The sequence below is a fragment of the Pseudophryne corroboree genome, chromosome 1 (assembly GCF_028390025.1).
Source record: "Pseudophryne corroboree isolate aPseCor3 chromosome 1, aPseCor3.hap2, whole genome shotgun sequence".
In the NCBI taxonomy this organism is placed as follows: Eukaryota; Metazoa; Chordata; class Amphibia; order Anura; family Myobatrachidae; genus Pseudophryne; species Pseudophryne corroboree.
In genome coordinates, this window is record NC_086444.1 from 434,157,348 (window position 1) to 434,173,563 (window position 16,216).

Consider the following 16,216-nt stretch of genomic DNA (forward strand, 5'->3'; position numbering starts at 1 on the left):
CCACCTCCTTGCTTGCATCTCCTACTTGTCTTCTGTAACTGTCCCCGTTACATTGCCTAGCTCACCATTCCATATACCCTTCTCTACTTAGCGACCCCCCCTCCAACTCTTCTTTTCTCCTATCTTCCATCCATAGTGATACAAAAAAAAATCTATGTTTTTATCTAAGCATGATTATCTACCCCAGTGTTTTGAAACTCCTGGATCCACCTGTGGATCTTTTCAAATGTGTCAGCCAGTAATAGATACACTTGTGCTCCAACGTGCATCTGTATAACATGCACTGTTATCGGACCGGAAGCCTGGGAAAGACTGATCTACCCCAACAACTCCGCTGTATACGGATTTCATGTGTACTTTGTTTTTCTTTTCCTTTATGTTTTCAAAAATAAAAAGTTTAAATCGAAACAAAATCACTAGATTTATACCCCTTTTCCACTGCCTTCAAAAACCCGGCTTTATTCAAATGAACACGCATCAACCCAGGTTTTTGTTCAGTGGAAACGGCTTTTAAAAAAAAAAAAAAAAAACTGGGTCCAGTTACCCAGGAATCCAACCCACGTAGCTTACAGGGTTGGACAAGGGTAGGTCCAGTGTTAAGGGGTAGTGTAAACGGGTAACCTGGGTCATCCAACCCGGTTCCCCATGGTCAGCATGGTAATTAGTCAAAAATTTCTGTGACAGCTGTCACTGGGAAGGGAGGGATAACAAACACCCCGTATGGTCTGGACCATTCCAGTTTTTACACCATCCCAGATTCATATGGGGAGGGTGTAATCTCACCCTGCCCGTACAGCTGTGACATCAGACACCCTCCTGGCAACCAGACAGACACCAGGCGGGTCAAAAGAGCAAGCAGAGTATATCCAGCTCCAAACACAGAGACCTGTAAGTCACTGGTCAGCTACGGTCCTGCGTTCAGGGGAGCTGTGGCTTCCGGCACTTGGAGATGATGTCTCCAAGCGCCAGCACTGCACCCGTGTGCAGTGCGAACAGAACCGACCCAGGAATATCCCGGGCCGGCGCCGCAATGGGAACAGTGTAAGTCCCAGGTCTGATCTGGCTTGGAACCGTGTTCTAAATCCTAGGTCAGACCCAGGATTTTGGTGGAAAAGAGGTTCTATTAGTGCACTTTTCTTCTGTGCCATGAAGAGATCAAAAGGTCGTGCGCTGTATTTTGACCATAATTTTGGACTTCAACAAGTTGATTATTACATATTGTCATGACACTACAGGTGTATTAGATTATAACCAGTACTTCAGTATGAAGATCACAGAAAAGGATTTACCATTTCCAGTCCTGCAATAGTTTCAGGAGATTCTGAGATATGCCCAATCCAGCGGATCACCCCATAAATTGGAGGATCATTCACTTCAACCATGGAATTCAACTCTAAACCCTGTTCTAGAGCTTGAGCCTCAGGTGACAGGCTAGAGGAGCTGCCATTCCAAGGAGCATGGTACATGCTGGGTGGGGGATGGTGATCATCTGAAGGCTGATTAGAGATTTGTGCATCTTCTCCTTCAAGTGGATTTGTCAAAGGTTGTGGTTCATCCTCACCTGGTGTGAAAATAAAAATTATATGTTTGTATTATCAACCAATTAATTTTTCAGTCTTATAACATACTGTAAGATAACATAACATAGCCCAATGATTTCATTGAAAGAATTTACTGTGTCTATTCTGTACTTTAAGAGCTCATTACACGGTTATTGACTTCATCACATGACTAAGACACATGATTATAGCAGCTTTGTTTAAGGGTCAGAGATATATATATATATATATATATATATATATATATATATATATATATATACACACACACATACACACAGACACAGACACACAGACACACCAGTACTATCCACCTATTGTTCAGTCAAGGCCAATAAGTTTTTAGCAAAGATGCTGCAGATCTCTAAATAGAATTTATATTACTAGCTGTCTCCATCAACCACCTACGTTTCCCAGTAAATAATAGACGAAAGACCGTGACGGAGTGGTCTATGGCCATCAGCTGCTCCCCCCCCCCCCAAAAAAAAAAACCCAAACAAACAAACCTAAAAAATAAAAAAAAAATACCCTTTGAGGTGTGTTCCTTTGGGGCACTGTGTTTCACGTTCTGCTCCTCTCCTGTTGCAAGAAGATCTGCTAAAATAAAGTCAGACATCAGCCAAGTGTGTGAATTTAGTGTACCACATTGTGAATACTAGGCTGTGTGATACTAAAGCCTTGTCTAGAAACATTGCCATTCAGTTTTGAGCCTGACATGCCAGAGAAAAAAAAACATTTTTTAACCATTACACGTTAAACTGTATAAAACAATTAGCAGTTTATGCAATTTTGTTTATACAATGTTTTGTGCTGTATGTAGGGGTAACACTGCCAAACAGCATGTGAAGGCTCCAAACGACTTCCATCAAGCTTTCCTGTCTGGACTAAGCAGACATGATGAAAGCAAAATGGTTCCTCATACAGTGACAATCCTTATCTTTAAGTACTGATTATCTGCTCTATCAGCTACTCACTACAATAAGGTGGAAACTTTACATTTCAGATTACAACGTAGACACAGAAGAAGATGCTAATCATGGTATAATTCATGCCATGTGAATCAATCACTGATTACCACACTGTCAAGAACAGTGTCAAGTATGTGGGCTTATGTAAGAGGAAGACTTCATTAAAATGGAATCCACTATTCAGACAGTTACACAATGGATGAAAAAATAAAAATACTCCGTAAGACAATTTTGCTCCATGACAACTAATTTGCTTATTGTCTGTAAGTGATTTAGACCCAGATTTATCAAGCCTTGGCGAGTGATAAACTGCACTGTGATTAAGTACCAACCAATCAGCTCTTAACTGTAATTTTTCAAGCACATCCTGTAACATGGCAGATAGGAGCTGATTGGTTGGTACTTTATCACCGTGCAATTTATCACTCTTCAAGGCTTGATAAATCTGGGCCTTGGGCTCCAGGGTCAGTATAACACACTACCTTGCTCTGAGCTGGGCAAAGTGTAAACTATGTATCTGCCTACAGGTGGAGGTACTGGGTCAGCACAAGTATGTTCAGTGCTCTAAAAACCTAGTACATGTGGGCATTGGCTGAAAACTATATAGTCTACCCCTCAGAGTAGGAGTGGTGTGTGTGCAGGAAGTCCCCAGAGAGCGAAGCTTGGATGTCTCATTATTTTAAGGAGATTGATACATGAGCAGGGTTGGTGGCTTCTCAGGGCAAGCAGAAGTGGCAATTAGTGCTGCTGCGTGAGTTACATGTCTACACGTTTTAATGAGGATATTATCATGGGAGTGGTGGCTAGCCATGACACCTTAGTGATGGTATCTAGAAGCAGAACAGTCATGGTTATTGCTATTTCATCTTGAAGGAGTGCAGTGAAAACTGCTATAGGGCTATTATTGTTGGCCTGTAACACCCAGGAACCATGCGCACAGGTTCTATATACAATGACTGAACACTACAGTGTCATTTACGTTCATCACCTATTTATCAAGGGCAATTAAAAAACAAATATATGGCCAATAAAAAAAAAGGGAATAACCATAACAGCACGATAGCCATATTTACATGTAAGAAGAGGTGTAGCATTCCTGATACAATTCCATTGTAGCTTCTAGTCTAAAGGAGATATACCCATCAAAGCTTATGAACAGGACGCCTGAACAAATCTTCAGTGCTAAACTTTCATTTTTAATGGCAGCGGGGAATGTGTACGCTGCCAGTTTCTATCCCAGCTATTTTACTGCACACGAGCCACCTTGGGTCCCGTTGTGTGTACGGTGAGGAGCCCAATTCATGTTTGTACGCACTCGCCTGCGCAGCTGCGATTTTTCAGGCTATGGAACTACTAAACATCGCAAGGATACAGACACCACTGGAGCCATCGCAAAGTGCTCAGCAACTATGCATATGCAGCACTGATGTAACAATGAGGAACATTGACTGCAGTAGGTCTATGGCTACACAGACTGGCCACAGCAGTAACGACGCTGGTGCCTGTTTCTCTACGTACATGATTGCAGCTGAAGGTAGAGACACACCCTGCAAACGGCCTTGACATGCCTGCGTTATTTAAGCCACCACTCCCAGTTACCTCCCCTAAATGGCCGCTTCCTGTCAATCACTCTGCATTAATAATCTCATTGTGAGTGCGATCGCAAATGGCACCTTGGCAAGTGCGCTGTGCGATCACGTCACATGCACAGTCTGCCGATAATCGCTCAGTTGCGTGAACATCAACACTGCATACAATTATGAATTAGGCCTGTGAGAGCTGAGGAGGTGGTGGGATCTAAATGCATGCTAACGTAATCTGAAGATGGAGTTACCTATCAGAGTTCAACTCTATTCTTTTTTGGTGTATGATAAAATGCACAAATACAACATCCCAATATAATGTATGGGGGCAGCAAAGAGTTTTGATTTAGACCAGGATTGGACTGGCCCAAAGGGGTACAGGAGAAACCTCCAGTGGGCCCCACTGCCTGGAGGCCCCTCTTCTTTTTCTAGGGGTCAGTTTCCAGACTGTGCACTGAGGGGGGGTATTCAATTGTAGTCGGAAACTGCTGTCTTGTCGGAAAGATGTCAGTTTCTGACTTTTTAGGACGGAAACTGTTCCAACCTATTTAATCCCCCTGCCTTTTTTCTGACAAGTCTGCAATTTCCGACTTGTCGGAAAACACGTGTATCGGCGGAATAGCCGCGGATACACGTGTTTTGTCGGATTGCGCAGCCAAATCTGACAAGTTTTAGACCCGTTTCTGACAATGTCAATCCAACTTTAAAAAAAGTTGCATTGGCATTGTCAGGAACGGCCAAATGAATACTGTATTGTCGGATCCTGTCCGTCGGAAACGATCCGACAAGCATTTAATACCCCCCTAATTATACATATGTTACCTCATACTGCACAGGACTGTGGTGTATTATCTACAGTGCATTGCTGTTATTAATCTGGTACATTATCATGCATGCACTAGCAGTAGTTACTATGTGTATTTATCAAGGGGCCTAGACTATGCACTCTCTAAGGGTGTGGTATGAGGTGCCGGCGGCCAGCATACCAGCGCCGGGATCCCGACTGCCGGCTTGCCGACAGCGGGGTGAGCGCAAATGAGCCCCTTAAGGGCTCGCTGCGCTCGCCACACTGTGGGCACGGTGGCGCACTCCCTCCAGGGGGGTCATGGACCTCCAAGAGGGAGAAAAGGTGTCGGTATGCCGATTGTCAGGATTCCGGCGCTGGTATACTGTGCGCCGGGATCCCAACAACCGGTATACTGAATACCACCCCTCTCTATTGGTTAGGTAAACTAATGTGGCAACTGACCACACCCCCTCTGGAGACTGGCCATAACAGTAAACATGGGCCCCTACCATTGCATTCCCCCGGAGGGCCCTTCATGCCCCAGTCCGACACTGATTCAGACATTAAAGCAGGAGATGTGTTATAGGCTTCATAAATAAGAATCTTCCTTAATTTAGTGGTAATCATAAAGAAACTGCTGTTCTAGCATGATTAGGGGCACACATTTTGGGCCCTAACTCAGCTAGATTCACATATTAAACTTAAAGAAAGTGAAGAAAGTGAGCTGAGCACACCTCTTATGTCAACTGGACCATTAAATAAATAAGTGATGGAAAAATTAAAGAGTAAAACACGGACTACTATAAATCCTTAGGGGTATATTCAATTGAAGTCGGATCCATTCCGACATGCATTTGTTGGAATGGATCAGACAAGGGCTATTCAATGATCATCTCAATCCAACTTTAAAAAAAGTCGGATAGAGATGAGGGAGCTGAGAGGAGGAGAGGGGGGAGAGCAGCGGCTACAGCAGCTTTGTAGGAGGATGTGGCACAGCCGCCAGACCTCACGGCAGCGTCCACCCGGGTGGACGCTGCCGTGAGGTCTGGCGGCTGTGCCACATCCTCCTCCATATGCTGTGCTGTAGCCGCTGCTCTCCCCCGTCTCCCCGCGGATCGGCAGCTATTCTGCCGATTCACATGCTTTCCGACAAGTCTAATTCCCCGACTTGTCAGATAAAGCCGGGGATTGAATAGGTCGGAACCCCTTCCAACCTAAAAAAAGTTGAAAACTGCCATCTTTCCGACAAGACGGCAGTTTCGACTTCAGTTGAATATACCCCTTAAATCACTGCAAATATGTTCTTCAAAGATCTATTCACTATTTGCTTGAATCTACTAAAATATAAAAGCTTAAAAAAAGGCTTTATATGAAAAATGGATCAACCAGAAGAACTGTTACCATTGTCCTGGCCTTTCTCGCCTGCTTTCGTCGGGCTCTGCTGCCTAACACCACGTGACAAAAAAGTAATTGGTTTTGTTTGGGGCTCTCTATGGCTTCTTGTTCTAGGGACAAGCTCTTCTTGTCCCCCCGCAGATTTGTCATCCATTTTTCCTGATTTTCTAATTGGAAATTCACCCAAATCCAGCTCCAATCTGCTTCCCGGAACAAAAACGCCACAATTTTCATCACACTGAAAGAATTGTTTATTACAAAATGTGCCATCTGTGAATCCTTTTCCCTCTGCAGATCCCTGAAATGCATTATAAGAAGAACATGAAACAGGAAATAATCCAATCCTCAATTAATGAAACAACATATGTAATTTTTTACTCACCACAAGCTGTACGCCAAAAAGAACGTCTTGTTTGTGATTGACAGATCCTCGATAGCAGAGCACACCCTTCTCCTTGCGCTCGCTAGAGGAGATGACCTGGACTCGAACATGATCCCCAGTTTTTAAATGAATCACTTCCCGTAACCTTTTCTGGTCCATATAAAATGCCAGACGCTCTTCTGTGTCTGTAACCGCCAGTAATAATTTCCAAACCAAGAGCACTATCTCATTTACATATTTTATATCCGTACACACCAACTTCTGAGATTCATGCAGTCTTAGCCAGAGTGGTGGGGAATGGAACAGAGCATTGTCAGTCCTGATGACGCTGGAAGGTGGAGGTGCAGATAAAGTGAGCAGACTCCCTCTTTCCACTCTCTCATATGTGCCATCAGGAGTATAAGGAAATGATGAGAAGTTGTATATAGCAATGAAAAACTTAGAGGACATCGCACTCTTGCTTCCTGAATATATTAAATAAGGAGGGCCGCAAGAAACCTAGTCACAGAGAGAGACATCTGCATAAGTATCCAATATAATAAGAATTTACTCACTGGTAATTCTATTTCTCGTAGTCCGTAGTGGATGCTGGGCACTCCGTAAGGACCATGGGGAATAGACGGCTCCGCAGGAGACTGGGCACATCTAAAGAAAGAATTAGGACTATCTGGTGTGCACTGGCTCCTCCCCCTATGACCCTCCTCCAAGCCTCAGTTAGGACACTGTGCCCGGAAGAGCTGACACAATAAGGAAGGATTTTGAATCCCGGGTAAGACTCATACCAGCCACACCAATCACACCGTATAACTCGTGATAGGAACCCCGGTCAACAGTATGATAACAAAAGGAGCCTCTGAACAGATGGCTCGCAATAATAACCCGATTTGTATAACAATAACTATTTACAAGTATTGCAGACAATCCGCACTTGGGATGGGCGCCCAGCATCCACTACGGACTACGAGAAATAGAATTACCGGTGAGTAAATTCTTATTTTCTCTGCCGTCCTAGTGGATGCTGGGAACTCCGTAAGGACCATGGGGATTATACCAAAGCTCCCAAACGGGCGGGAGAGTGCGGACGACTCTGCAACACCGAATGAGAGAACTCCAGGTCCTCCTCAGCCAGGGTATCAAATTTGTAGAATTTTGCAAACGTGTTTGCCCCTGACCAAGTAGCAGCTCGGCAAAGTTGTAAAGCCGAGACCCCTCGGGCAGCCGCCCAAGATGAGCCCACCTTCCTTGTGGAATGGGCTTTTACAGATTTAGGCTGCGGTAGTACTACCGCAGAATGCGCCAGCTGAATAGTGCTACAAATCCAGCGCGCAATAGTCTGCTTAGAAGCAGGAGCACCCATTTAGTTGGGTGCATACAGGATAAACAGCGAGTCAGTTTTCCTGACTCCAGCCGTCCTGGAACATACATTTTCAGGGCCCTGACTACGTCCAGTAACTTGGAATCCTCCAAGTTCCCAGTAGCCGCAGGCACCACAATAGGCTGGTTCAAGTGAAACGCTGATACCACCTTCGGGAGAAACTGAGGACGAGTCCTCAATTCTGCCCTATCCATATGGAAAATCAGATAAGGGCTTTTATAGGACAAAGCCGCCAATTCTGACACACGCCTGGCCGAAGCCAGGGCCAACAGCATGACCACTTTCCACGTGAGATATTTCAAATCCACAGTCTTAAGTGGTTCAAACCAATGTAATTTCAGGAACTCCAAAACCACATTGAGATCCCAAGGTGCCACTGGGGGCACAAAAGGAGGCTGAATATGCAGAACTCCCTTGACAAAAGTCTGAACTTCAGGCAGGGAAGCCAGTTCTTTCTGGAAGAAAATCGACAGGGCCGAAATCTGGACCTTAATGGACCCCAATTTGAGGCCCAACGTCACCCCTGTTTGCAGGAAATGCAGGAATCGACCCAGTTGAAATTCCTCCGTTGGGGCCTTCCTGGCCTCACACCACGCAACATATTTTCGCCAAATGCGGTGATAATGGTTTGCGATGACATCCTTCCTGGCTTTGATCAGGGTAGGAATGACTTCCTCCGGAATACCCTTTTCCTTCAGGATCCGGTGTTCAACCGCCATGCCGTCAAACGCAGCCGCGGTAAGTCTTGGAACAGACAGGGCCCCTGCTGCAGCAGGTCCTGTCTGAGCGGCAGAGGCCAAGGGTCCTCTGAAAGCATCTCTTGAAGTTCCGGGTACCAAGCTCTTCTTGGCCAATCCGGAACCACGAGTATAGTTTTCACTCCTCGCCTTCGTATTATTCTCAGTACCTTGGGAATGAGAGGCAGAGGAGGAAACACATAAACCGACTGGTACACCCACGGTGTTACTAGAGCGTCCACAGCGATCACCTGAGGGTCCCTCGACCTGGCGCAATATCTTTTTAGCTTTTTGTTAAGGCGGGACGCCATCATGTCCACCTGTGGTCTTTCCCACCGGTTTACCAGCATTTGGAAAACTTCTGGATGAAGTCCCCATTCTCCCGGGTGGAGGTCGTGCCTGCTGAGGAAGTCTGCTTCCCAGTTGTCCACTCCCGGAATGAACACTACTGTCAGTGCTAACACATGATTTTCCGCCCATCGGAGAATCCTTGTGGCTTCTGCCATTGCCCTCCTGCTTCTTGTGCCGCCCTGTCTGTTTACATGGGCGACCGCCGTGATGTTGTCTGATTGGATCAGTACCGACTGGTTCTGAAGCAGGGGCCTTGCTTGGCTTAGGGCATTGTAGATGGCCCTTAGCTCCAGAATATTTATGTGAAGCGAAATCTCCTGATCTGACCACAGTCCTTGGAAATTTCTTCCCTGTGTGACTGCCCCCCAGCCCCGAAGGCTGGCATCCGTGGTCACCAGGACCCAGTCCTGTATTCCGAATCTGCGGCCCTCTAGTAGATGAGCCCTCTGCAGCCACCACAGCAGCGACACCCTGGTCCTTGCCGACAGGGTTATCCGCTGTTGCATCTGGAGATGGGACCCGGACCATTTGTCCAACAGGTCCCACTGGAAAGTCCTTGCATGGAACCTTCCGAATGGAATTGCTTCGTACGAAGCTACCATTTTTCCCAGGACTCGTGTGCATTGATGTACCGACACCTGTCCCGGTTTTAGGAGGTCTCTGACTAGAGATGACAACTCCTCGGCTTTTTCCACTGGAAGAAACACTTTTTTCTGGTCTGTGTCCAGAATCATTCCCAGGAACAGAAGACGTGTCGTCGGGACTAGCTGTGACTTTGGAATATTGAGAATCCAGCCGTGCTGTTGTAGCACTTCCCGAGAAAGTGCTACCCCCACTACCAACTGTTCTTTGGACCTCGCCTTTATCAGGAGATCGTCCAAGTACGGGGATAATTAAAACTCCCTTCTTGCGAAGGAGTATCATCATTTCGGCCATTACCTTGGTAAAGACCCTCGGCGCCGTGGATAACCTAAACGACAGCGTCTGGAACTGATAGTGACAGTCCTGTACCACAAATCTGAGGTACTCCTGGTGAGGGGGGTAAATGGGGACATGTAGGTATGCATCCTTGATGTCCAGGGAGACCATGTAATCCCCCTCGTCCAGGCTCGCAATAACCGCCCTGAGCGATTCCATCTTGAACTTGAACCTTTTGATATAAGTGTTCAAGGCTTTTAAATTTAAGATGGGTCTCACCGAACCGTCCGGTTTCGGTACCACAAACATTGTGGAATAGTAACCCTTTCCTTGCTGAAGGAGGGGTACCTTGACAATCACTTGCTGTGAATACAGTTTTTGGATAGCCACCAACACTGCCTCCCTGGCAGAGGGAGTTGCTGGTAAGGCAGATTTTAGAAAACGGCGGGGGGGGGGGGGGGGGGGGACGTCTCGAATTCCAGCCTGTACCCCTGAGATACTACTTGAAGGGTCCAGGGATCCACCTGTGAGAGAGCCCACTGTGTGCTGAAATTTCTGAGACGGGCCCCCACCGTACCCGGGTCCGCCTGTGAAGCCCCAGCGTCATGCTGTGGACTTACCGGACGCGGGGGAGGACTTTTGCTCTTGGGAACTGGCTGTATGCTGCAGCTTTTGCCCTCTACCTTTGCCTCTCGGCAGAAAGGACGCGCCTCGAGCCCTCTTGTGTTTTTGGGGCCGAAAGGACTGTACTTGATAATACGGTGCTTTCTTTTGCTGTGGGGTAGCTTGTGGCAAAAATGTCGATTTCCCAGCCGTAGCTGTGGAAACAAGGTCTGAAAGACCATCCCCAAACAGTTCCACCCCCTTATAAGGCAACACTTCCATGTGCCTTTTTGAATCGGCATCACCTGACCATTGCCGAGTCCATAACCCCCTTCTGGCGGCAATGGACATTGCACTTATTTTTGATGCCAGCCGGCAAATATCCCTCTGTGCATCACGCATGTATAAGACAGCGTCTTTTATATACTCTACTGTCAGCAAAATATTGTCCCTATCCAGGGTATCAATATTATCCAACAGGGAATCTGACCACGCGGCAGCAGCACTGCACATCCATGCTGATGCAATCGCTGGTCGCAATATAATGCCCGTGTGTGTATATATAGCTTTTAGGGTAGCTTCCTGCTTTCTATCGGCAGGATCCTTTAGGGCGGCCGTATCCGGAGACGGTAGTGCCACCTGTTTTGATAAACGTGTAAGCGCTTTATCTACCCTAGGGGATGTTTCCCAACGTGACCTATCCTCTGGCGGGAAAGGGTACGCTGCCAATAACAGTTTAGAAATTATCAATTTCTTATCGGGGGAAGTCCAGGCTTCCGCACACACCTCATTTAATTCCTCAGATGCAGGAAAAACTACTGGGAGTTTTTTCTCACCGAACATAATACCCTTTTTTGTGGTACCTGGGGTACTATCAGAAATGTGTAATACATTTTTCATTGCCTCAATCATGTAACGGGTGGACCTATTGGAGGGTACATTAGTCTCATCGTCGTCGACACTGGAGTCGGTATCCGTGTCGACATCTGTGTCTGCCATCTGAGGTAGCGGCGTTTTAAAGCCCCTGATGACATTTGAGACGCTGGAACAGTCACAAGCTGAGTAGCCGGCTGTCCTATGTCGTCAAACCTTTTATGTAAGGAGCTGACACTGTCACGTAATTCCTTCCATAAGTCCATCCACACAGGTGTCGACCCTTCAGGGGGTGACAACACACTTACAGGCATTTGCTCTGCCTCCACATCATTTTCCTCATCATACATGTCGACACAGCGGTACCGACACACAGCACACACACAGGGAATGCCCTTTGGGGAGACAGAGGGAGAGTATGCCAGCACACACCAGAGCGCTATATACCACAGGGATATCACCTATAAAGTGTGTTTTCCCCTTATAGCTGCATATATATTATACTGTGCCTAAATTTGTGCCCCCCCTCTCTTTTTTACCCTTTCTGTAGTGCAGGACTGCAGGGGAGAGCCAGGGAGCGATCCTTCCAGCGGAGCTGTGAGGGAAAATGGCGCCAGTGTGCTGAGGGAGATGGCTCCGCCCCTTTTTCGGCGGGCTTTCTCCCGCAATTTTAAGATTTCTGGCAGGGGTTAATATACACCTATATAGCCTCTGGGGCTATATATGGTGTCAGTTTGCCAGCCAAGGTGTTATTTATTGCTGCTCATCAGTGACCGCAGTGTGTGGTGTGCATGAGGAGCAATGGCGCACAGCTGCAGTGCTGTGCGCTACCTTGGAGAAGACAGAAGTCTTCAGCCGCCGATTTTCCGGACCTTCTTGCTTCTGGCTCTGTAAGGGGGACGGCGGCGCGGCTCCGGGAACGGACGACGAGGTCGGGTCCTGTGTGCGATCCCTCTGGAGCTAATGGTGTCCAGTAGCCTAAGAAGCCCAAGCTACCACCACTTAGGTAGGTTCGCTTCTTCTCCCCTTAGTCCCTCGGTGCAGTGAGCCTGTTGCCAGCAGGTCTCACTGTAAAATAAAAAACCTAAATTATACTTTCTTTCTAGGAGCTCAGGAGAGCCCCTAGTGTGCATCCAGCTCAGCCGGGCACAGAAATCTAACTGAGGCTTGGAGGAGGGTCATAGGGGGAGGAGCCAGTGCACACCAGATAGTCCTAATTCTTTCTTTAGATGTGCCCAGTCTCCTGCGGAGCCGTCTATTCCCCATGGTCCTTACGGAGTTCCCAGCATCCACTAGGACGTCAGAGAAATGCTGTTACTTTTTGCCACTATTCTGTGTTGTTAAAGGACCCTGCTATTGCCTCCTGTCTAATCTGGGATATGTAGTTCCCCAACAGCTGTAGTGCCACAAGTTGCCTACCCCTGCCATATTGTACATTAAGAAAGACATACGTGTTAATACTCATTGTAGAAGTGGCATTACCCTATTTTTTACACAAATATATATATAATGTAATACAAACAGGTTTTAAAACTGTATTATTGAGGTTATTCAGGTTGGTTAGCAAACCAAGAAAGCACACTAATGAGCAAACCCATGTTGCATTGCAGATTGGGCAGATATAACATGTGCTGAGAGTTATAGACCCTACACACTGGGCGCTAATACTGAAAGATATGAACGATCTCGTTCATTAATGAATGAGATACTGTTCATATCTTGGAGTGTGGAGGCACAAGCGATGAACGATGCGCGGCCCCGCGCTCGTTCATCACTGGTGCCCCGCCAGCTGTGCATGCAGGCCAATATGGACGATCTCGTCCATATTTGCCTGCACTTCCACGGAGCCGTGTGAAGGGGGAGTGAAGAAACTTCACTCCCCCCGTCACTGCCCCCCCCCCCACCCCCACCGCCAGGTCGCCCGTCGGCCGCATCCGCTGTCGGGCAGCTCGGCACCGGATCGTTTAATGTGTAGGGCCCTTTAGATTTGGGTGGGTTATATCGTTTCTCTGCAGGGTAAATACTGGCTGCTTTATTTTTAAACTGCAATTTTGATTCCAGTTTGAACACACCCCACCCAAATCTAATGGGCCCTACACACTATGCGATCCGCCGCCGAGCTGCCTGACAGCGAATACGGGGGGGGGGGGGCAGTAACAGGGGGAGTTAAGATACTTCACTCCCCCCGTCACCCGCCTTCATAGCAGTGCAGGCAAATATGGACAAGATCGTCCATATTGGCCTGCATGCACAAGCGACGGGGCACAGACAATGAACGAACACGGGGGAACAACGATGAACATCATTCACCGCTGGTGCCTCCACACTGAACGATATGAACGGTATCTCGTTCATTAATGAACGACATCGTTCATATCTTTCAGTAACATCGCCCAGTGTGTAGGGCCTATAACTCTCTCTGCATATGTTATATCTATCCCCCCTGCAGTGCACATGGTTTTGTCCATTAGTGTGCTTTTTTTGGTTTGCTAACAAACCTGAATAAGGCCCAATGTTGTGTACAATTATGATAATTCAGTCAGCTCCACAAAAGAGATTGCGGTTTTACTACAAAAAGTGCGGTCACACTTACCATATTAAAAAAAAAAAAAAAAAAATAGAATAATTCCACCATTATTGTAAAAGCCTAAAAAAGATCTGCAACCAAGGTTACGTAATAAGAAAAGGGGGTCACTAATTAAATGACTTGATCTATACAAGATGCCAATCAAAAGCATTTAGATGACTATTGTCATCTTTAATGTCACTGTGTATATTTGCACCAGCACCACACACACACACACACACACACACACACACACACATACACACATGGAGGAAGCAAAGAAGTTTAATTTGAGCTGCAATTATGTAAACTTATTGTTACTTCCAGGCAAAGAGCAGATGTATGGGTAATTATTAGGGTGATGGGAAGAAATGTAATGATCCCTAATGTGAACAAGTTCAGAAAGTTGACTAACATATAGTGTGTCCAGCGCTCAGCTCTGATCTTCCTGGTATAGATGATTGAACTGAGTTGTGGGGAAGCTGCTGTACTTAATAGTTATAAGTCCACTGTCTTCCTGGAAGGGTTAAGAAGTTAGTTTAATGTAGTGTTTGTTGTAACTTCCTCTTAGTTGTACAGTACATTGTGTATGTGTGGATCGATACCCACCGTACATAAGTGCATAATTATAAATGATACACCGCCTGAATGCATCAAATATCACACGTAGAGCCAGGTCCCTGCGATGTGCTCCGAGTAAGGTGTCGACCATTGGTGGAGAGGGTACTGGAAGAACCCTCTCCTGGAATTTTTTTGGACTTCCAGCTTATTGGCTACAGCTGCGAGGACCAAACTCTAGAGCTTGGAAAATTTGACAGGTTCACACAGCCCCCATAGTAATCTCTGTGGCCTGCAGCTGCTGTCAATAATGGAGGATGTGTGGCAGGTAAGGAGACATTTGCTGCAGTCCCTCCATGGAGGGACACTTAATATTCAGGACGAGACACTTAATATGTGCTTGTATCCGTGGAATACCCACAAATATAATTAGATAAATAGGCCCCATATACACAATAAGCAGAGCACAATACACGTCCAAAACAAGAGTAAGTTACACATCTACCCCACATTCACCAAGGTAATATAGAAACACAGCAGGCGAGGATGCTGCCCATCTACAAAACACTATGCTGTAATACCACATATTCAGAAAGCAAGGCCCAGAGATGTCAGCCACTTACTGTAGGTACCCTATGCAGGGTGTAGTAGGGTATGCCGGCGCATAGTGCAGTGAGACTGGCATGTGTTTATATATCTGATATGTGTAACCATTCCCTTTACAAATGGTAGTTGTCCTTACTCCCCCAGGATGGTGCTGTCATTCCCCTCTCTGCATACTGCAATCGCGCTGTGGCGCTGTAATCCCATGTCTATCCGTCATGTGCGATTCATACATAGTAGCATAGTACATAGTAGCGGAAGCTGCCAAGGATCCTTCCTCTCCAGACACGGCACATAGCCGCGGCCGCCCCGCTCCTGTACTCACGCGGAGTCGGTGTCCAGCATTAGCCCGCCCGCACACTCACCTGTTGCCATGGGTAAGTCAGTGAGTGACACTCACTGCGGCCCGGCTTCCCGTCCTGTGTGCTCCCCGCATACACTGCGCGGTGCCGCCGATGCTGCTGCCAGGGGTAATACACAGCCCAGTGCGCTGCTGTCTCTCACTCATAATAATAAGTTATACTAGTATTAGCCAGCCTGGGAATGTACAACAAGGAAGTGGGCAGCAAACAGCAAATCAGTCACAGGCATAAGTTGTGGGAACCAATGGCGAAGCAGGCTAAGCAATACTGGGCGGGACGGGGAAAGTCCCATTCAAGGTGTAACTTGAACTTTTTGCATTACAACGATGTCACTGTAGCCGCAGTTTGTATTGTAGCTTCTTCCGCCTTTTTACAGTACACGTAGAATACGTCTAGAGTTCTGTCCCAGTAGTGGGACCCACTACTGGGACAGTAACAATCCGTGTGTCACAAAAAAGCATACACCAGACTTCCTCCAATATTTTCAAAACTATAAAAGCTAGCAACAATATAATATAATAACTGAGTTGGAGAGGAAGGTCCAAAGAGTCTATGGAAATAGCGTTCCAAGTCAGATATAATAATAATAATTTTAT

General features: G+C 46.6%; 1 protein-coding gene across 5 annotated transcripts in view; it reads right to left on the reverse strand.

Moving 5' to 3' along the window:
• The window catches only part of LOC134890873 (ubiquitin carboxyl-terminal hydrolase CYLD-like), an 85,891-nt gene extending 70,080 nt beyond the window's left edge, over positions 1 to 15,811 (reverse strand). For 2 of the 5 annotated variants that reach the window (XM_063913495.1, XM_063913490.1), the window contains exons 1-5: positions 15,624 to 15,811; positions 6,675 to 7,172; positions 6,299 to 6,590; positions 2,088 to 2,156; positions 1,290 to 1,561 (exon numbers count right to left, since the gene is read on the reverse strand). In XM_063913495.1, coding sequence (XP_063769565.1) covers positions 1,290 to 1,561; positions 2,088 to 2,156; positions 6,299 to 6,590; positions 6,675 to 7,124 — 1,083 coding nt within the window. In that variant the 5' untranslated portion in view covers positions 7,125 to 7,172; positions 15,624 to 15,811. The other 3 variants (XM_063913494.1, XM_063913493.1, XM_063913491.1) reach the window with 3 other exon arrangements.
• Positions 15,812 to 16,216: the final 405 nt, after the last annotated feature.